Source organism: Equus quagga, chromosome 7 (genome assembly GCF_021613505.1).
Source record: "Equus quagga isolate Etosha38 chromosome 7, UCLA_HA_Equagga_1.0, whole genome shotgun sequence".
In the NCBI taxonomy this organism is placed as follows: domain Eukaryota; kingdom Metazoa; phylum Chordata; class Mammalia; order Perissodactyla; family Equidae; genus Equus; species Equus quagga.
This window is the reverse complement of record NC_060273.1, coordinates 79,259,832-79,281,842: the sequence shown is the minus strand read 5'-3', so window position 1 is coordinate 79,281,842 and position 22,011 is coordinate 79,259,832. Positions and strand designations below refer to the sequence as shown.

Here is a 22,011-nt window from a genome sequence, read left to right as displayed (position 1 = left end):
GTGCATGAAGCTTACTAAATGGCGAGTGAATGAAGGGACATATAAACTCATCATGGCAACCCCGAGTCCCGTGAATGAGGAACAAAGCAGGGGTACAGGTCAGGGCCTGCACACTCAGCTCCAGACACTCTAGACAAATACATCCTCTCATCTTCTCAGCCAATATAGGCTCCAATTCAGAGAAAGGCTCTGTCCTTTCTCCCCTGCCTTTCCAATCCCCAAGGAATCAAATTAACCTTCCCCAACACCCTCACCAAATGTAGTCTCCTTAGAAAGGTCATCCCCCCACCTCTATCCCAGAGACCACTGGTGAGTATTTTCTTTCAATAACTTGGTACTGAACAAACCTTTACAGAAAATACAACCCAGCTTATTTCTCACGGTCTCTTTTATGTCACCTTTCTTACACAGTATTTTACAAAGGAAAAGTAGCAGCAACAATAGAGTTTTAAGGAATAAATAAGAGGAGCCAGGGATGTTCACTATCAGAAATGGAGACTCATGAGGCAGCAAAAAGAGAAGGCTGCTCCAGATGGTGCAGTCCTAGCAGGAAGCAGGGCTACCTCACCGAGAACCCCCCACCCCCAAGCTGGGAGGAAACAAGAATGAGGGTCTTCTAGAGGCTGGGGGCAGCAAAAGAGGAGGCCTGAAGAAGGAGAAAGTGTCACCAAGGGGACATCTGAGCTGGATCCCCTCTAGGAGACTCCTTGTTTTGCTGATGCATGACCAAACAGAATGAGACAAATAGCAGAAAAAGTGACCACAAGACTGAGCACCTCAAGGCCAAGACCATATCTTTATACCATCCCCAACATGGAGTCCAGCACACAGCTGACATGTAAATCAAACAACAAAAGTTATCCAAATAAATCATAACAACAATCATTATCACCTTTTATTCAACATTTACCCTGTGAAGGACCCGAAGCACCTTTCATCTATTCTCATTGATACTTCACAATAACTACCCTGTGAGGTAGGTACTACTATTATTCCCCAGTTAGAAAATTACGGGTCAGGGAAGTGAAGTAACTTGTCCAAAGTCACACAGCTTGTAGGTGGTAAAGTTGAGATTCTAACTAAGGTCTATCCAAGTCCAAAGGTCACATACTTCCAACCACTGTGCAACACAGCCTTCCAGCTGAGTATGTGAAAGGAGTGGTGGACAAGGGCACAGTATTGCTGAGGAAGGGCTCTGGTCTAGAGTCTGGAACCACCTACTACACATTTTACACTTGGTTTGACAGTGTGTGACTCTGGCCCAGGCTTCTTTATACCATAGGTCCCTTCCATACCTGAGTCTTCCTGGATATACAATGGGAGAATATCCACAGCCCATTTCCGGCCCTCCAGACATTGGCTGCTGCCAAGAGAGAACATGTACACACTACATCAACCAGAACTGAATGTTACACAAACCACACGTGCTGGCTTTGCTAACTCAGCACACCACATCTCAGGGAGTTACCCACATCAGTGACTGAAGTGGTCCAAGGTGAAAGGGTAGCCCTCACCCAGTAGTGACAGCCAACAGAGGGATGGTGAGACAACAGGTTACAAAGGGCTTTGTTGCTGTCAGATATTAACCAGTGACAGGCCTAAAACATCCAGGCCTTTTTCTGGGAAGGTGGAAAAATGCCAAATACCAGCACTCTGAGCCACTATGTCTGCTGAGTGGCCAGGTGGCCCCAACACACTGGCCATGGGCACTGAGAGAGGACTTGACTCAGGAGGAACATGGCAACACTTCAGGAGGTCAGTCTCAAGATCATCATTTAGCTGACTGAAGGAAAGCAAGCAACTAACTACAGTAATGTTCTTTTTCTGATCCTCATTCTCACTCCCTTGTCAAAACACATCCAATGTACCGTCTGACAGAGTGATCTGCTCATACTGAAAATCCAATCATCTCACCACCACAACCACGACTAACAACCCTCCAAAGGATTCTCTGCTCTCCAGGTCAGCACAAAATGCCTTGCCATGTCTGACCAGGCCTGCCCTTGCCAGTCCCGCCAGCCTCATCTCGTAACCATCTCCTCTCACTCTCTGTGCTCCGGCCACATTTTCTATCAGTTCCACATAGAAGTCATGCTTCTTTGCCCTCTGCCACCACCCTGGAGCCTTTGTAAAAGCTGGGCCCTCAGTCTGAAACGCTCTTCAACCTCATGTTGCTTTGCTTAGTAAACAACTGCTTGTTCTTCACAATTTAACTCAAACATCACTTCCTCAAGAAAACCTTCCCTACAAGCCAAATCCCTATCAAATGTTCTCATGGTACCACATTCCTTTCTTTCAACACATTTATTACAATTATAATTTTACATTTATGGTGTAATTATAATTTGACTAATGTCTATATTCATCAACACACTCTGAGCAGGAACCGTATATGACTTGGTCATGACTGTATCTCAGGGCTTACCAAAGTGTCTAGAATGTAACAGATACTATATATATGTTTGTTGACTAAAAGAAGAAAAATTTCAGAGAGAAGGGAAGTGAAGCTCTGCCCAAATCAAATGGTTCTGCTTAGAGAAGCAGTTCTCCCCTTCTGACCTTAAGCCAAACTATTCTTTCCCTTCCCCCTTTCTCTTCCCAAATTTCTTATAGAAGTTACTGTCTATGTCCTGCCTTTCTCTAAGCAGTGGTAGCCATAGTGATAAGCTGGCCTACAGCCAAAAATAGTCTAAAAAGATATCACCTTGTCTGAGTGCTCTGGCTTCCAAAATAAAAGTCCACAGCAAAGACCCAGGCAGAAAGAAACACAAAAACCTTTACCCAGTAAAGAGACTGAGCCAAACAACTAGCAGCCTCTGCAAGAAACAAGTACTCCCCAGAGCAGGCAGCGCCCCCAAATGACCCACCCAGAGGAAAAAGGGGAGGGGAAGCAAGGCTGCTGAGGGCTGAGGCAGAAGCAGGTATACAGGTAGTTCCCTGAAGGGATTTTAAACCTTGTCTTTTACTCTTTGGATAAAGCAGAGATGTGCCCAAACATTAAATATCAAAGTCTCCCCTGATGAGGCAGCTTCAGAGGAGGTCTAGAGATGGTGGTTCAAAGAAGCAATCCCAGCACCTGAAGAAGCCCACTTAAAACTCTAAAAATTCCCTACAGAAGCAGGAGGGTCTTGTCCTTGCCCTTCTACTCTTTCGGGTAGGCCGGGGCGGGGGGCGGCAGACCAGAAGCATTTACTAAGCTCTACTTAGTGGCAAGCACAGTGATAGGTACTTCAGAGACAGGGCTGTTAGTGAAAAACAAAGGAGAAATAGAGGAGCACATACACAGACAGGGAGCTGACGCTCAGGGAGGTTAAAACAACTTGTCCAACAGCCAGTGAATGGCAAGGTCAGGAGCAAACCCAGGTCTGCCTGAATCCAAAGACTCTTTCTCCTACCCCAGTGCTGCCTTTGCGGGTCATCTATGAGTCCAGCTCTGCTCCTCAACCCTGCATCACCACCTTTCTAACCAGAACAGGAATGTAGCTCCAGCAAGCTCTCTAGATAAGGAAAAGCCATCTTTCACAAGCACAGCTTGCCACCATTAGTATGACATAATTAGGGTACTTCACCACTCCTTAGGTATGGAGCGTAGTTTGCTGTAGAAAGCGCAGTTTGCTGTAGCTATGGGTATGAAGCTGGATTTTCTGAAAATCCCAAAAAGATCCACACAGACGAAGTCTCTGCCTTTCCCAGAACCCACTGCTGCTGGGTGCTGGGATGGTAATCCTGCAACCCAGAGTACCTTAAACCATGGGATGGTGGGTGCTCCATCACACCATGAGAAAGACAGTACCTGCAGAGCAGACAACCCCAGCTGAAGTCTCCACAGCTCCTCTAGCTATGTAGAGAGGATAGCAACTCCATACCTGAATCATCTGCATCCACATAGCATCTCCTGCAAGGTTAAGCACGCATTCATTGTGCTGTAGTTCAAGGTTAACCCTTCCCCCTGCACTCATTTCAGGATCTTCCTCTTATCAAAAGCTATGCCAGATTATTATTATAATGATAACTATTATGCCATTATAATAACATTATTGCACTTTTTTCCTGCACTTGACATCTGTTGGCTGATAGGTTTAACTGGTACATAAGCAATAATTACACAGTACTTTCTCCTTTCCAGCCAAGCCTCTAGTGTGACTCTTAAAGCTAAATCCAACCATAGCAAATGCCCAGCCCCAACAGCAATAGGAAACATGGCTCATCTGGGCTCAACCACCATAGTGTCAGTGGTCACAGTGCCAGAAACAGAGGCTCCACTACGTTCCTAATTGTTGACACACTCCCTCGCTCCTGGGAAGGTGATGGAATTTGTGGGATACACCAACCAGCAAGCAATTTATTGTTGAAAATCCCACGAGGGCTGGAGGAGTCACACACAGACCTCAGTATTGCAGAAGGACAAGCAGTACCAAATCACAATGCTGCACATCACAGCAAGAGAAGGAGGAGAGGAAAATGCACTTCTCTGGGAGTTCTCAAATAAATGGCTCCCAGCGAGCCATTCTACCTATGCCTCACACACACTTCTTGACAACTGCTGGTAAAATTGGCAACAGGGAGAAAAGGAGGGAGCAGAGGGCAATCTTCAGGCCCCTACTTTGTAGCTGAGAAATTCATCAGCCTGGCTGCTGGGCCTTCTTTATGCAGGGCCCACTAGGGGTCAAGATGCAGTCTGGAGTCCAAAGTGGAGAAGCAAGTCTCACTGTTGGCCAAAGCTCCTGAATCTACCTGTCACACTATTTAACGTAAAGATATGAGATTCTATGACTGCAGAATATCAAAATGCCTAAATTACACATTAGCCTTATTAAAGTAAAAGCAACCCATAGCAAAGCTACATAAAAAACACACATGATAAAACAAACGCCAGCAAGAGTCCGGGGCTGGCCTTTGTTCTCTACCTTTAATACACAGGGCTTTTTTTCTTTTTTTTTTTTTTTTAAGGTGGAGAGGGGGTGGAAGGTTATTTGAATTTAAATTAGCAGTGAACACTAAAATCTGTGTGCAAGGAGAAAAGGAACATTCAAGAGTACCAAGCACAGGCTTTTGAGACATGTGTGGCCAAGGTAGTAGTAGCCCGCAGGGCTTTCTCCTTCAGCCTCAGCACGCTGCTTTCATCACTTGGGAGCAGGCAAGCCAACTGACAAGGCCCAGGCAGCAAAAAGGGGCACTTCCCATAGGTCTACAGAGACGATTGCCCTCTCAGAAGGAAATTAGTATGAAGCAACAAAGAATGAATAAGACCAGTCAGCCACAGAGGGGGTTCGGAGAGGTGTTACTGAGGACGGGGACCATATCTGTCTCACTGACCACTATGTTCTCATGGCCAAGCAGGACCTGACACATAGTGAGTGCTCAGCAAAGAACTGTAGATTGAATGGTAACCAGAAAGATTCCTCAAGTTGGAATGGATTGAGGAGAGGTAGAATCTAGTTGTTCCTACTATAACCTGTGGTAAAAGAAGGGCTGTGGTCTGCAAAAGATAGATAAAAGGGAACCTAAAGAATGAAAATGAGCCTCTCTCCAATACATTCCTGGTGCCCTAACAGACTAACAAGCCTGTTGTGGTCAGACCACAGATATAGCCCTAGAAGGACAATGCTGGGAGGAGAGAAGAGGATAGGGAAGAAGAGAGGGGAATAAACAGGATGAAACATTTACTGAGTGCTTACTACGTACATATCTGAAAACCCCAGGAAGTTTTACAGATGAAGAAGTAGGAGCAGAGAGGTTAAATAACTCACCTGAAGTCTCAGAGCTAGTTCATGGTTTAATCTGGGTATATCTGATCCTATAGCCAAGACCTTTCCTCCATACTTCACCTGGATTCCCTGTAGGGCTGAGCTGGCTTCCCAGCTAACCTTTCCTATAGAGGAGACACTCCTACCCGTCCACACAAATCAACTTGGCAGTCATGTTTCTTAGAGTTAATTAGTTAACTGGAACTGTGGCTGGATGGTCTCATGAATTTCATGTGCTTGAGACAGCCTACTGGAACTTAAACCTGAGTGAATTAGCTGAGCTTCTGGACCTATAAAACTGCCAACCAGAGAGGCCCTGACTAAGCCATCAGCTGGTACGTATCTCTGGGACAACTCTCTTTGGCATAGCACAAGTCAGGGCTAGGTGAGGAAAAGACAACCCAAGCATGATCTCTACATGCCCCCAACAAGTTCTCTTCAAAGATTGCAAAGGAGGTACCAGGAGCCTCTCCCACTCTGAGTGTGTCAGTAATGCAGAGAATTCTCTTCGAAGGCAACCTAATCCTAATTTAAGAAGGAATAGAAGAGGTACAGAGTCAAAGACTTCCGCTTGGTCCTTAGAAGCAACCGAGCCTTGGTGCTCCCTGCCTCTCTGGAGCTTTCAGAGACCTTCCACACCCATGATGTCAGGGGCAGCCGAGTAGAAAGGGCAAGATGATTTTCAATGCTGTATTCTTAAGAGACCAGTGGTGAGGCTCAGCCAGTGTTTCTAATGGAAGTGAATACCCTGGCCAAACTCAGGGGAAGCTAAGTAGTACTAAAACATACTGTCTCTCAGGGTTGTCTGTCTATTTTGCCTCCTGTATGAGGGCTTTCATCAGTTAAAATTGTTCTTTTTCAACTCTTAGGGAAGCTGATGATTCACCCAGGTGCACAACAGCTGCTGGGAAGACCTGTGGGAAGGGGCCACCCGGCAAAGGCAGGCTGTGTGTGGTGAGACAGGTCTCCCAGGAGTGCCCTACATGCCAAGCCATATGTTGTCAGGATATTAATCCAAGCCCATCTTGCACACTTTACAATGTTTACTCTCTCTGGGATGTGGAGCATTAATTATATCCAAGGACTACACAAGTCCTTCCAATTCTATTCCACACTTACTTCTTTGCTAAAAAGATTTATAACCTGGAAACAAAGCCCTCTGCCTAATAGCAGCAATAATACTCAACAAAGAATAGGAAAGCAGAGTGTCAATTCAAACTTCCCTAAAAGGTATCACCCCAATGGAGACTTAGTTTACCTTATCTAGAAAATGGAGAAAGCTACTACAGACCCCTTTTTTCCAGTGAAGACAGACCTACATAACTGAGAGTCTTAAAGAGGGGAAGGATAGAACCAAAAGAGAAAAGAGAGAACACCACAGCTCCACTCCTGCCACAACTGAAATAGCTTTGAAAACCCATAAGAAAATTCCAAAAAGAGAAGATGACCTCATTGCCACAAGAAATAAGAGCAAAGGGCATGAATGTGAAACAAAGCTATCTGGATTAGTCACGGCTCTACCCTAACCAGCTGGTATCACCCTGAGTAAGTCATTTAGATTCTCTGAACCTCAATTTCTCACCTCTATAAAATGGGGATGATGTAAGGATCAGATAAAATAATATATTTGAAAGCCCTTTAAAAACAGTAAAATACTGAACATACTTTAGGCCTGATTGTTATTCCAAAGACCCCTGGGTGAGAAACCCTAAGACACTTCTCGGGAGCAGAGAGGCAAGGCTGTCACCTCCAAGAGGCAGTCTACAGTGACTGTGTCCAGGTGTTGGCAGAGAAACCCACACTTCAGGAAAAAAGTGACAAGAGTGAAATTTGAAGAGGAGACCACACTTGGGTCTGCTCAGCTACATTAAAAAAATAATAACAATACATGCACATGGTTCAAATTTGAAAAAGCACACAAAAGTATACAGTGAAAAGTAAGTCTCCCACCTCCCCATTCTCCAGCTACCTAGGGCACCTCATCAGAGACAACCACTCTTTTCAGTTTCTCATGTATTCTTTCAGAGGTATTTCAATCAGCTAGTTTCTGCCTCCAATGTAGAAGGTAATGCCAATCAAGTAAGCAGTGCCAGGGGCACTTAGGGACTATGAAAAGAATGGGACAGGCAGAGGATAAGATATTGCCCTGTGAAAGCTTCCACGGAGGTGCAGATTTCCTTCTGGCTATTACACTGCTTTGCCCCTTGGCTGACCACATTTAGGCAATGATTTTGTACAATCTATTTCCCTTTCAGTTGTGCTTGTTTACCCAGAACTCTGTCTCAGAGAAGCCATTAACAGGAATGGTCTCTGGGACCTCACACTGTACCAGCCTGACCACCAGGCCCCTAGAAGTAGACAGAAGGAAGAACAACTGTCAAACCTGCCTCAGTGAAGGCTGGGCAAAAAGGGCAAAAACCACTGAAGTCCCTAGGTCACCATCTTTCCAGGGACAGAATTACAAAGATGGATGAAACTCAGACCACAGATGGTCTCTGCAGGACTCGGCCCAAGAGACTAAGACAACACCCATAGAAAATTATCAGGATACTCTCAACCAAAGATAGACTTTCACCAAACCTCTCTCAAAAGCTTTCAGGTTATGCCCACCCCTCCCTTTCTTCTTCCACAAGTAACTTAAACGTATGAAATTCCAGCCTCTACCCAAAAGTCACAAATGGGTAGCCTATAAGTTAAATCTGGCCCCATAGGTGCACTTTAGTAGTTCCTGGGGATTTCACATAAAAGTCTGGATTTCTGGCTTCTCTTGTAATATGAGACGAGGAGGCCGCTAGAGCCACACTCACCCATGACAACAATAGGCTGAGTAGCAGCTGTCCCCCATGGAGCACATGAGCACTCCAGTTTGACACAGCCCCACCATTCCCTGTTGCCTCACACTGACTGTTCCCTACCCAGCCCTAAAAACATCTTTGAGGGCCGGCCCTGCGGCCAAGTGGTTAAGTTCGTGCGCTCCGCTTCCACCGCCCAGGGTTTTGCCGGTTTGAATCCTGGGCGTGGACGTGGCACCGCTCGTCAAGCCACGCTGAGGCAGCATCCCACACGCCACAACTAGAAGGACCCACAACCAAAAAGTATATATATACAACTATGTACCAGGGAGCTTTGGGGAGAAAAAGGAAAAATTAAATCTTTAAAAAAAAAAAATCTTTGCGTCAGAGACCCCTGGCCAGTGAGTAACAGAGGAGGCTGATGAACTAGTAGGCACATCAGTTGCCCAAACAACAGGACTCCCGCATTCACAAGCATTTATTAAACACCCTCTATGTGCCAAGAACTGTGCTGGGGGCTGGCTACACAAAGAGGAAAGAGGGATACAGTTTCTGCCCTCCAGGAATTTATAATACAGTTGGGAAGATAAGACACTCTGAAGAATCAGACTGCTTCAGACACAGAGGGTTCCAGGATTTGAACATGCCAGATTCCCTGTGACTAGGAATCAAGGAATGCTTCAGGGAGGAACTGGGATTTTGAACACGACTGTTATCATTTCTCAGGCTTTCACGTATTCATTCATTCAACAAGCATTTATGACGTGCATGTTACACTCAGCATTATGCTGGAGACACAAAATAAAGCACAGCCCGTCACCTTGAGAAGCTCATATAATAAGAGACAAAACAACTAACCAGGATAAAGTACGCTGAATCATAATCAAAGTGTTGCTATGGGGATATAGATGAGAAGGCATCAGGCAAGGCTTGCTGAAGAAGGCAGCTCTGCAGCATAAAGTAGGAAACTAAGGAGAGGGTACTCTGGGCAAAAGAATTGGCAGAGACAAACATGAGGCATGCTTAGAGGACCACATGTGGACCAGTTTATCAGAAGCAAAGGGTACACGTGAGTAAAGGTAGAGAATATAATTAAAGTGGTAGGACAGGGATACACCATGATAGGCATGGAACAACAGGACGACTGATACTTTGAAGTTTATTCAGCAGCCAGTGGGTGCCTTCAGTGGTGAAGGCTTCTAAACTTGAATGTCCCCCCATCAGCACTGTATTTAGGAAGACCCCAAGGGGCAATGGTACACAACGTCCTGGAGGAAGCTAAGGCAGAAGATAGGAGGAGGCTCCTGTAATAACTCAGGAGCAGTTACAGGAAACAGGGGAAGCAGTAAGACTAGGTGAAAAAGATACTGCAGAGGCTCGCCAAAAAATTTAAGACAATGGCATTTCTTTGAAAATACTCTTTAACTTTTTTTTTACCAGTTCAGACTGGTCTTTCCCCAAAATAATGAGGTTTTATCCTATTTGTTTCATTTGGAATAAGTCACAAGCTATCAATATGGTGCTCAGGTTTTGGTTTTTTGTTTTTTTGGGTTTTTTTTAAAGATTTTATTTTACTTTTTACTTTTTCTCCCCAAAGCCTCCCGGTACATAGTTGTATATTCTTCGTTGTGGGTCCTTCTAGTTGTGGCATGTGGGACGCTGCCTCAGCGTGGTTTGATGAGCAGTGCCATGTCCGCACCCAGGATTCAAACCAACAAAACACTGAGCCGCCTGCTGCGGAGCGCGTGAACTTAACCACTCGGCCACGGGGCCAGCCCCGGGGCTCAGGATTTTAAAACTCAGCTTGAGATCAATATAATGGGGGGGGGGTAGTAGCTTCAGGGGCTTTTTCTCCACTCCTACCCCCACTGATACACTGAACCAACTGTAAATCTCAAAGGGAAAGAGAGTCAACTTGAGCACAAAATCAGGGTCAGTGTATTATACTGTGCCTCCCTGGCCTTGCACAAGGACCAGAAATGGACATACAAATCAGAAGAAAGTTGTGACAGAAGTCAAAGTTCCCTTAATGAGCTAATTGCTTCATGTCTGGCTAAAGAGCAGAAGGCAAGAGACAAGGAGAACACACTGTCAGAAGGCCCCAGGCAGGCTCTTGACCAGCCAGCCCTGCTCCGTGAGTGTCCTCATGTCAGACACTGCCCAGGAAACAGGGCCCACTGGCTGGGACTCAGAAAAGTGAGAACTAAGCCAAGTAATGGAGAAGACAGCAGAGAAACTGTGAAGTTCCTTGCTATTCACAACTTTTAGTTATTCAGCACAAGGTAACTATGACTATTGATATGAATAATAAACCAACCAACCAAGACAGACAATGATGAGATGCATAAGATGACACTTCCTTGGTCAGCATAACTTATCCTCTAACCCAGCCTTGGGTCAGGAACTGGAAACTACTGCTGTTGTCATTATTGATGATAATACGAGGCACTTACATTGTGCCAGAGGAAGCACTTTCCATATACATTCTCTCAATTAATTCTCAAGACAGCTACAAAAGTAGCTATTATTATTCCCATTCTACAGATCATGAAAGTAAGGCTTAGGGAAAATAAGTAATTTGTTCACCATCTGACAGCTAGTAAGTAAATAACAGAATACGAAACCAAGTAAGCTGACTCCATAGTGTTTTTAAACCACTCTGACATACCATTCATTCCCTCACTGTCTTTCTCTTTTAGAGATGTATCAAAGGTTTGCTTGGGTCAACAGATAAGGTCCACTAGTGCAATGGCCCCATTCTTTACAGAACACACTCACAGAAGTCTGGCCTGAGCACTATTTCTGTGTTTTTAAAGCAGGGGAAAACTTCAAATCTATTTCCTCCGGGGTAAGAGCAAAAGGAAACACACAAACATGAACAGGAGAAAAATCAGCATGACAGCCAAAAACCTCACCAGTGAGAGTAATAAGATAATGAACAACCCAGTCAGTGGAGGTGGGGCCTTCTCCCTCACTGGAGATTTTTGACTGCAACTGCATCTTGCATCTTTACAAGGCCTTAAATAACTCTAACAACTTCTATGGCCACCTTCTGTGAACGCTCTGGCTTGAATCTCAGCTCTGCCACTAAATACAACGGTGGTCCTAAAAAAGGTATGTGACCCATTTCACCTTTCTGGGGCTCAGTTTTGTCATCAGTAAAGTAAGAACCCATCGAATGCAAAACTGAAGCACTGGGTGGCAACACACCTAGAAGGGTATCTCCTGACTCTTTATGCATCCAAGAAACCATGAACAGCCATCTCCTGGATCTGAACCAGACCCAGCCCTGATGTTTGCAATGAAATTGATATAGACTTGTAGGACAACCTCTTCCAGCCCAGAAACACCATGATTTCAGACTTCAGCAACAGGGTCCAAGGAGGGAGAATTTGATTCATGAATACAATCAAACCCAACTCTCCATGAGTATGAGATGCTGAGGGTCACAAAATCGACTTTAAATACCTTGTTTAGGAACTGGTCCCTTAAGTGTCCAATGTCTACTACCAACTGGATTCAAAGCGTGACTGATCAATGTTCTCTGTATCGACTGTCCTACTTTATGTTACTTGCACTGAACTGAAGCCTGCTGGTTTTCTAGAGTTTGGTCAGACTCCTCCCTTGGGAGTCTCACAGAAATAAGAAGCACAAGCATGAAACTATTCTCAGACATAAAGAAATGTCCATTTAAAAGTCCACTGGCATCAGCCTTCACCAGACCTTTGTGATGCATCTCTGATTCTTCTTCCAGTTTCTAAAACTCCTCCCCCTCACAAGACAAAGGGGACAGACTACTCGCAGAAAGGGAAGTGGCTAGAAATGGATCAGTTCGCTGACTACTGTGATGCCCCTCTGCCCGTGATGATAAGTGGTAATCAAGAGGCATAATCAAGAAGATCCTCAGTCAAGACATAGCCAGCAAGCAGACCTCAGAAACATACCCCTTCTCATTTCTCTGTGGATATGACATGTGACAATGGGCTAAATATCAGACACTACCCAAAATCTCCAAGTTCTAGTCCAAGAACACCTGGGCCAACACAGCAGGCTCAGCTACGAAAAAGGAAGACCAAGGAGGCACCAGAGAATGAGATGGTAAATGGAACACCTCAAAAGTCCAAGATCTGGAAGAAAATAAAAAGTATAAAGAACAAACTCAGGGGGCCAGCCCAGTGGCGTAGTGGTTAAGTTGGCATGCTCCACTTTGGCGGCCCAGGGTTCACTGGTTCGGATCCTGGGTGCAGACCTATAGACCACTCATCAAGCCATGCTGTGGCAGCATCCCACATAGAAGAACTAGAAGGACTTACAACTAGGATATATAACTATGCACTGGGGCTTTGGGGAGAAAAAAAAAAGAGGAAGATTGGCAACAGATGGTAGCTCAGGGCCCATCTTCCTCATCAAAAAAAAAAAAAGAAGAAACTCAATTCTAGCTTCTTTGGAGAAGTCCAGATAAAAATTACCCCTCCCACCTCCACCTCCACCCACTTTCCATTTCTTCTCCAACTTTCTTAAAAGTATTAGGTTTTGAGGCAGACAATATGGAATAACTTCAGAAAGGGATAAACAACTTCTCCTCTGAATTATCAAGAATATCAATAAGCAAAGCAGAAATGTGATTCTTACCAATTCTCATGCTCATAAATATCTAATGGCCAAGGAGCTTATTGGGCCTGCTACACCATTTTTTTTTTTTTTTTAAGGAAGATTAGCCCTGAGCTAACATCTGCTGCCAATACTCCACTTTTTGCTGAGGAAGACTGGCCCTGAGCTAACACCTGTGCCCATCTTCCTCTACTTTATATGTGGGACGCCTACCACACTGGCACGCCAAGCGGTGCCGTGTCCGCACCTGGGATCCAAACCAGTGAACCCTGGGCAGCCGAAGAGGAACGTGTGCACTTAACCGCTGCACCACCAGGCCAGCCCCCCTGCTACACCTTTTTGGTTATATCATGTACACAACATGCTCAGCAATTAGAAACAGCTCAGCTGGTTGGAAAATGGAACTAGTAAGGACAAATTCACAGCTTTGAACCTCCTAAAGGCCAACTAACTCAACTCTTTCCATGATAGCCCTTAGCTACAGTCAGACATCTCACAAGAGGCCCAAACAGGAAAGGGTAACAAGGGCACTAGCCCTAAGGCATCTCAATCCTGGAAAAACTCAGTAAGCTCTTCCACAGCAGGAACTCTTTTTCACTTTAATGACCCCAACATCTTCCACTGGGTCTGGCACCTATTACGACCTGGAGAAAATAAGATGAATGGTCAAATGTCCTGCTGATGACTGTCGACTCATGTGCGGGTGGGCAGGGGGAACAGCACAGTTCAATAGAAATAGCTTTGGAGTCAGAACTGGGTTTAAAGCCTGGCTGCACCAAACTTTTTGACCTAGGTCAAATCACTTACCCTCACTGAGCCTCAGTTTCTTCGTCTGTAAAACAGGGTAATACCAACTATCTTACAAGATTGATGCGAGGATTGGATGAGATAACATTCTCCTGCTTTTACCAGTTTGGTGTTTGAGGCATTGAAAAAGCTTGTGGTAAGAGCTGGGTCTTCTGGATAGAAAACAAGCCTTGTTAACTATATTAGAAAGAGAATATAGGATAAGACCATGAATTCTCAATGAGGGCAATATTGCTCACAAGAAGGTGAAAATTGATTCTTGGGGAAGAGAAATCTTAGATATTACAACAATTTGTGGCCCTCCAAAGGGCTACAGTACATAAACAGATACATAGTATATCTGTGGTATTAAAATTCCATTGGGGGAGGGGACAATTAGGAAAAAAAAGTCTCAAAAGGTGATAATGAACAAAATGTTGAGAAATACTTGATTAGATGTCTAAAGGGCTGACCCAGTTTGCATAAGAACCTGAGCATACTGGCACTCTCATCTCACATTTCCAGCCTCAGAACTGTGAAAAATAAATGTTTGTTACTTAAGCTACCCAGGCTACAGCAGTCTGTTATAACAGCCCATAACTTACTAAGACACTTCTCAATGGCTCAAACACTGAAGCCAAGGGTACTATTGGGAGAATGAGGGCAGACACGGCCAGCCAACACAACCATACCCTTGTCTGTGAGATCCCTGGTGAAATCTGAAGGAACAAGAACTACAAATCTGTGCTGAACATAGTTCTGTTGCTTCTGAATTCTCAGTCTCCGAGACAGAATACTGCAAAAGTGAGGATGCCAGGTGTAAACTCTTCACAAGTCAGGGAAATTCCAAGAGGTTCTTCACATGTGTCTTGAGCAGCTTGAATCTTTTACAAGCTTTTTGTCCCAAAGACAAACTCAGTTACTGAAGCTAGGAATCAAGGGTTACCCAAAGCCCCACCTGAATGGCAACAGTCTATCCCTCCTCCCCTACTCAGCAGTGAAACCCTTGGTGGAAGTAAATGGAGAAAAGAAAAGGGCAGGATATTCTCTCTTTAGACAACATATAATGAAAATAAGAAGCTCTATGTTGTGGAAGACTAAGGTTTGCAGCTTACAGCTGACTCAGAAAAGGATAAGGTATTCATCCTTGCTCAGAAAGAGAAAAGATTAGCTCCACAAGGACAGGTCTCCAAATTGACACCAAATCCAGGAGTCAGAGATGCCTGTGCTACCAAGCATGATCTAAGCACCAGCTGAGGCCCCAGAGAAAAATCCCCACGAATACACGACCAATGAGCTGGCACTGTAAGAATGTTCAGATTAGCTCTCCTGAAAAGAGGCTTACTCCAAGAGGCAGAGAGCATCTGCAGCACAGCTTCGCTTAGGAAAGGACAGAAAATGAATGAAGAAAAAGACAGGAGGCAGAATGAGAAAGTCAGAGCATGAATCCACAAACATAACGAAAAGAGAATTAGAAGGCATCCACCTATTTGGAAAAAGGTACAACTTGCCTTTAGAAACTGTCATTTTTTTTTTAATATTCTCATTAAGAACAAATCTTCATTCTTTGAGGGTAAAACAGTTACTGCATTCCTATGTCCTGAGCTTTAATATGTATTACCTCATTTAACCACTCTTCAAAATAAATACTATTCCCATTTTTATGCAGTGGAAAACCAAGCCTAAGAGGTGAAATAACTTGTCTAAGGTCATGTGGCTAATAAGTGATAGACTCAGAATCCAAACTCACATTCACCACACTCCAAAAATCCATTAGTCCACTTCAAAAGAACCATTAACTCATCTGAAGACAAGTCAGCTGATAAGGATACTTAACCATGCCATTTGAGGTAAAAAAAATAAATTTAAAAAAAACGCAGTATGGTATCATGCGTTAATGAGACTGATCTCTCACATGGTTCAAAAACATCACTGAAGACAATTTCAGAAGTGGATTTTCAAGATTGGTTTGGACAATGGCCGTATCACTTAAATGATGCCACCCTCAACCCCCACCACCCACACCTACAAATACCACTCTAAAGGAGAGCAACACTCATTGAAGGATTAAATTCTAGCACGTTTATTTTAAAACCCCTTTTGTTACTCTTCAGTTTCATTTCATTAGCCTTTTTTCCTGTCAAGGAAGCACACCAACAAGTAAATAGCTGGCCTTCAAAGACAGCAGGGAAGGGAAAGAAAGGAATCAGAGTACAAGGCAACTTTTCATTCCTGGTCCAGCACATCCCTGCTAACATATTCCTCATTCCCACCATCTGTAAAATGGAGGCAAGTAAGTCTTTTCTGTGGCCAATTTCATCAGAACAGCACAAATATTAATTAGCAGGTTAAATTCACTAAACACCGAAAAGAAAGGTTAAAATAAATCTCGTGTGGCAATGCCTTCTTAAAAACCTAAGGGCCATCGTCTCAACTGAAACCACAGACAAAGTCCTGATCTATGTTATATAAACATCAATCCTAATACTCTCATGCCCTGGCTTCCAACAAAATTGTATCCAATCCCCAAATCCAGCTATACTTTTATAAGAAAACAACTTGGGTGAGATGAGAGCTAAAAAGACACACAGATACAAAACACCTTTCACAGTGTCAAAACAAACACTGTTAGTGTTTATAAACACATCAGTTTCTTCTCTTAGAAAACATGGAGGATTCGTTCTCCAGCCTACCTAGTCTGGGTTAATCTAACTCCCTCAATCCCCCAAAGCAGTTTGCAGTTTGGTTTTGTTTTATTGAAGCAGGAACACCAGCCAGGCCTGAATCAAAGCCAGGCATTTTAAAACATTTTTTAGAAAACTGATCTTACATATGGGTCATTAATATATATATATATATTTTTAAGGCATCAAACGGCTGGTCCTCTACCTCTTATAGTGCAAAGGAAGCTCCCACTGGCCTTTCAGGTGTTGGGCATTTCCTGACTCCTGGTCTTCCCCACCAGGAGCGCCATTCCGGGGATCATATGTCAACAGCATTCTGAAGCAGAGAATCTCAAAGCGAGGATTTCAGGACCACCCAAATCAGAACCACCTGGGGAGGATTGCAGGCACCCACTCTCCGCTTTATCCGGTATCCCTGTGGGGAGAGCCCAGGGATATACACAACCTCCTAGTTGATTTGAGACACCCCCAAGTCTGTAACCCCTACTTCAAAGGGAAGTCTTCCAACTACCAGGACAAAGGAAAACACAAGATAGATACGGAGATATGAGATATGGGGGTAGGGCGCAATTCCATATGGTGAAGAGACACAGGTCTGGGCCAAGAACCAGAATGTCAGGACTGAAGCCATTGGACAGATACAGAAACTGAGGCCGGGAAAAGGGAACAAGGAAAGAAACTACAACAGATACAGAGCCAAAAGCCAGTCTCAAACCCCACTGCCTCATCTCCCGGCTTTTAAGAAGGGTTCCCAGAGACGTTTTGAGGACGAAAGTTAGGGAAGGCGGTCCTTGGGCTGAGAGGCCAGGTCTGCAGAACTAGTGAGGAGCCCGGAGCCCACTTGGACGTCCCGGTTTGGGGACACTAGGGGGGATGTGTGGGGACCCCGGAACAGTGGTGGGAAGGCGCCGGGGCCGCTGGCGGGAGGAGGCCGGGGCAGCGCCCTGAGCCCCCCACCCAGCTCCTCGGCCGGGCGGCCCTCACTTGCCCCTACCTTCGGCTTCCCGCCCGGCAGCCGAGGGGCAGACACAACCCCCACAATGCCAGGCGGCCGCAGCAGCCACCAGATCCCGGTGCGCAGACGCGGCGGCGACCGTCTGAACCGGTGAGCGCGCGGCTATTACGTCGCTCGCCGCCTCGCCCAATTGCCACCTTTCAGAACGGCTAGCGGCCGCCTCACTACCTTTTCCGGTACTCGGAGTGGCGAGCCCTGCCTCGCCCTGTCTTCTGTTAAGTCCCGCCCCCTAGCGTCTCTCTGCGCAGACCTCCTGGAGCATTTTCCTCGCTGGGGCGTTTTTTCTCCCTGTATCCCTCCGCCGGAGAGAGAGACACGCTTAGAAGGGCCTGGGTTTGCTTCTCAGCTGGACCGAAATGGAACTTCGAAGTTTCTTCACTGATTTCCCAACAGCCTAGTTTCTTTCTAGCGGAAAGATCCTCAGACACAAACCAGAAGGGGTGGGTTCGAGTAAAAATAAATCAAGCGTTTGTGACTCAGATTGGAATAAAGCCGAGAGTCTCAAGCAATAAATAGTCCTTTGAAAATTCATGCAGAGCAGGCCACCTGCAAGTCATCTACTTTATATACTTGTGTATTGTATGAATTTTTGACAACGACCAGTTATTTTAGAAATGAAAGTCATCGGCAGCTCTAATTCCGCTGTACAACTAAATTACCTATTATTTTATGTATGTCAGGTGCTGTACATATACATATTTACTTCTGATAACTTCCTAAGATCAGAACTGTCATCCCCTTTTTATACATGGGGAAGCTAAGGCTCAGAGAGGTTAAAGGATTTATACAAGGTCATACAGTCAGGGAGTGGTAGAACTGGGAATTTAAGCCAGATTTGGGTGCCTCTGAAAGTTCTGTTCTCTTTCCACCATACCACTCTGTTAAACCTTCCTCTTGCCTAGAGGTGCCGAACCTGACCAGTAAAATGGGCTGCTCCCTCAGGTGTCATAGTCCAGACACAGTGATTCCTGGTCATTCAAGAGTGGAGAAAAGGATAATCCATACAAGCATGACCTCCCCCAAACAGCAAGTATTCCCCAAGAACAAACAATCGACCTATCTCTGCAGTTCCTTTCCCTGTTCAATGTACTATGTGAGCTTCTAGCAGTTAATCTACTTTTTGATTATGTTTACTTCAAGCAGGTGGGAAATTGACCTTGCAGCCAGGAGCAACCTTTGGTTAGTAGCCTGGGGAGGTAGAACAAGCCTATGGGCAGTAGTTGAGTGGGTAGTGCCAGTTTATTAGAAAGGTCTACATAGGATACTTCCCTGGAACTGGGTGGGAAAAGACAGGGAACAGCTCACTTTTCCTATGGAACACCCTGGAGACCAGCAAGAGTAGCTGGGCCCGAGAATAATTCTAGTTTGTGTCACTGCCTAGTACTTTGAGGACAGATAATAAATGTTCAACGAATATCTGTTGCATCAGTGATAAATTACAGAATGAACATATAAATTACAATCGAGCCTGACACAAGCTATAAAAAAGATATTAATAAATTGTGACAAGAGTAACATGCTTAAAAATAGAATAAGCTCAAATCTTATAATAGAATGAATAAATAAATGCAGGGGCCAAGAGAAGAGTCCAGCTGGACACAGAGCTGCCAGCACTCCCTGGAGCCTGGCTTCCGCCTTGGAACAGATCTAACCAGCTCAGGTGTGTGTGGAAGGGTAATCTGTGTCCCCTAGTCCCCTTGAAAGGCACTGACTGAGAACCACGGTCCCAGGGGAACTAGTGTGAGCTTGAGCCTCCTAAACTGCTAAAACCAGTGTGCAGGGCCAGGTCTCCGCAGACAGCCTCTACTTTCTTGGCCCCCAAACAAGAAGGACCACTGTAAAGATGGGAAGTTTGAAGTCCAGGGGTCAGAGTGGGTAGTGGGATCATGGTAGTCTCTTCTCTTTGTTTCCCTGTTACTCTTGGATTTGAGCAGAAATAAGTTTTAAATTTTCTTTTAAATACGTAAACAACAACCAAAAAGCCATCTCTCCCTTGCAGCTCTGTTGGAGAGTTTCCCAGTTCCCTCTTCCACTCCCCAGAAAAGCAAAAACTTGGAAGGGTAGAGAGCCTGAGGAATCACCTTCAACCTGGCCACCATCAATCAAAAGAAACCACAGCACCCACCCCCAGAGCCCTGGCTAGGCAGAGATTTATATGATCAGTCTGGCCTTCCTCAACAAGCAAAATGTGTTGAGTACATCATTTCTCCTCTGATCAGCCTTTCTCAATTAATCTCCCACAAGCCTGATACCCAGTTGTGTGAAAGCATTCCCAGCATCAGGAATTGGCTCCCTGCTCTCTCTGGATGGGCCTAGAATGTTGAGTGTGGGGAGCAGGAGCCATACCTCTCTGTCTCACCACGGTATTGTCCTGCCTCCCCATCTCTGCCCCTTCCTCTCTGCTCCCCAGCTTTCACCATACACATTAAATTCTGCTTCCAAGAATCCCTTCTGGATGCCAGACATTTTATTCACTTGAACATGAGTACCAAGCTACATGCCAGCCATTGGCTGTGGGGATACAACTGTGAAACAGCCCCACCAGGTTCTTACCCCAAAGAGCTCAGGGTCAGATGAGAGACATAGAAATATAAACAGATCAAATCAAAACAGTCCAGCAAGGGCCTTAAAACAGAAATAGTAACAAAAAGCTGTAAGAATAAGCCCACTCAGTTCACACTGCTCTCTGTCTTTCCAGATCCCTTATGTGAGTAAAACTCTCTCACATTCATCATCTTGTTTGCTCCAGACAGCACTGTGAGGCAGATGGGGCAGATTTTATCCCCTTTTTACCAATAAAGCAAAAACTCTTCTCTCTGAACTCGTCAGAGCTGTGCTGTCCAATGCAGTAGCCAACAGCCACATGTAGCATTTATATTTAAATCAATTAAAGTTAAATAAAATTTAAAACTCAGTTCCTTAGTCACAGTAGCCACATTTCAAGTGCTCAAGAGTCACATGTGGCTAATGTCTACCATATTAGACGACGCAGATTAGAGAACATTTCCGTCATCGCAGAAAGCTCTATTGGACAACAGTGCTTTAGAGGTCCTGAGAGGCAGAGGAAGAGCAGGACTGTGAAGCCAGAGCTCTCAGTGTTTCCAGAAAAGCTTAGTGGAGCTGCCAACATGGAAGGAGCAAGAAGCTGAGGGGCAGTGCCACAGAGACCAAGAAGAACTAGCCATCTGAACCACAGTCCTCCGCTTTCCTGGGATGCACTCAGATGGAGTGGGTGGAAGCAGCCAAGGCAGGGTGGAGACCAGATGATCTCAACCCCGGGACCTGGGCACACCTGAGCAGACAGAGGCAGCTTCCTTGGTGGCAGTCAAGAATCCTAGGTCTCTCCATCCCAGGAGACCCCAGGGATCCTAGTGACTATGCTTTGCTCTGTCTCTGATTCATTTCTAAAGGCCTCAGTAGGAGAAAAGGAAAAATAAAAAATCAGCATTTTCAGTCCTTGTGAAAGAGATTGAGGCCTCTGGATGGCAGCCTCCCACCTGCCAGAAGGCCTTGGCAGCTCCAGGGGGCTTTGGCCAGAAAAGGGTCAGTAAATTTAAGCTGCATTTGTTCTCAGCTAAATAGGCCTCTCTGGTTCAAAGGAAAAACATTCAAAAGAAAAGACCTAGAAGACAGACAAGATTTCAAAGGGTTCTCACCAAACAGCTCCTACTGAGGCCAAAGCAAAACCCCAAGAACCATGATTTTGTCTTCAGAAACACCTTCAACCACACACCCACTTACGTACACAGACATCTGACACAAATGCACTGCCTGCAGGCACCCACAAAAACACTGAATTACAAAAACATGCACACAGTGAGGGTGAGGGAAGACACAGCTACAGCTCTGTTCCTGTTATCCACTGCCACATAACAAAGCATCCCCAAACATCAATTATTTATTTAGCAGTTTGTGCAGGGCTTGGCAGAGAGGACTCAACTCTGCTTCATGCACTGTAAGCTGGGCTGGCACAACTAAGGCAAGATGCTCACTCACATGGCTAGCATTTGATGCTGGCTATCAGTTGGGATCTCAGCTGGTGCTGTCAGCCAGGACACTGACAAGTGGCCTTTCCCAGTAGCTTTGATACTGTGGCTAATGTCTACCATATTGTCCCAGAAACAGCATGATAGCTAGTTTCCAAGAATGAGCATCCCAAGAGAGCAAAGCATGAAAGTGCATGGTATTTTTATGATCTAGCCTCATTAGTCACATGGCATCATTTCTGCCATACTCTATTGGTTGAGGGAATCACAAAGGTCTGTCCACATTTAAGGAGAAGGAAAGAGAGCCCACCTCTCAATGGGAGGAGTGTCAGTGTCATATTGTAAAGAGAACATGTGGGATGGGATATATCATGGTAGCCACCTCTGGAA

At 45.1% G+C, this 22,011-nt stretch overlaps 1 protein-coding gene across 4 annotated transcripts in view; it reads right to left on the bottom strand.

Moving 5' to 3' along the window:
* The window catches only part of SIL1 (SIL1 nucleotide exchange factor), a 253,145-nt gene that overhangs the window by 184,520 nt on the left and 46,614 nt on the right, over positions 1–22,011 (bottom strand). Inside the window, exons 1-2 of one of the 4 annotated variants that reach the window (XM_046668574.1) lie at positions 17,615–17,798; positions 3,794–3,895 (exon numbers count right to left, since the gene is read on the bottom strand). The exons of 1 other annotated variant lie outside the window; for it this stretch is intronic. Coding sequence is in view for 1 of the 3 variants with exons in the window: in XM_046668571.1 (XP_046524527.1) it covers positions 1,296–1,339 (44 nt within the window). In the remaining 2 variants the exon portion in view is untranslated. Of the gene's footprint in view, positions 1–1,295; positions 1,355–3,793; positions 3,896–17,614; positions 17,799–22,011 lie in introns of those variants that run through there. 2 more of the 4 variants (XM_046668573.1, XM_046668571.1) reach the window with 2 other exon arrangements.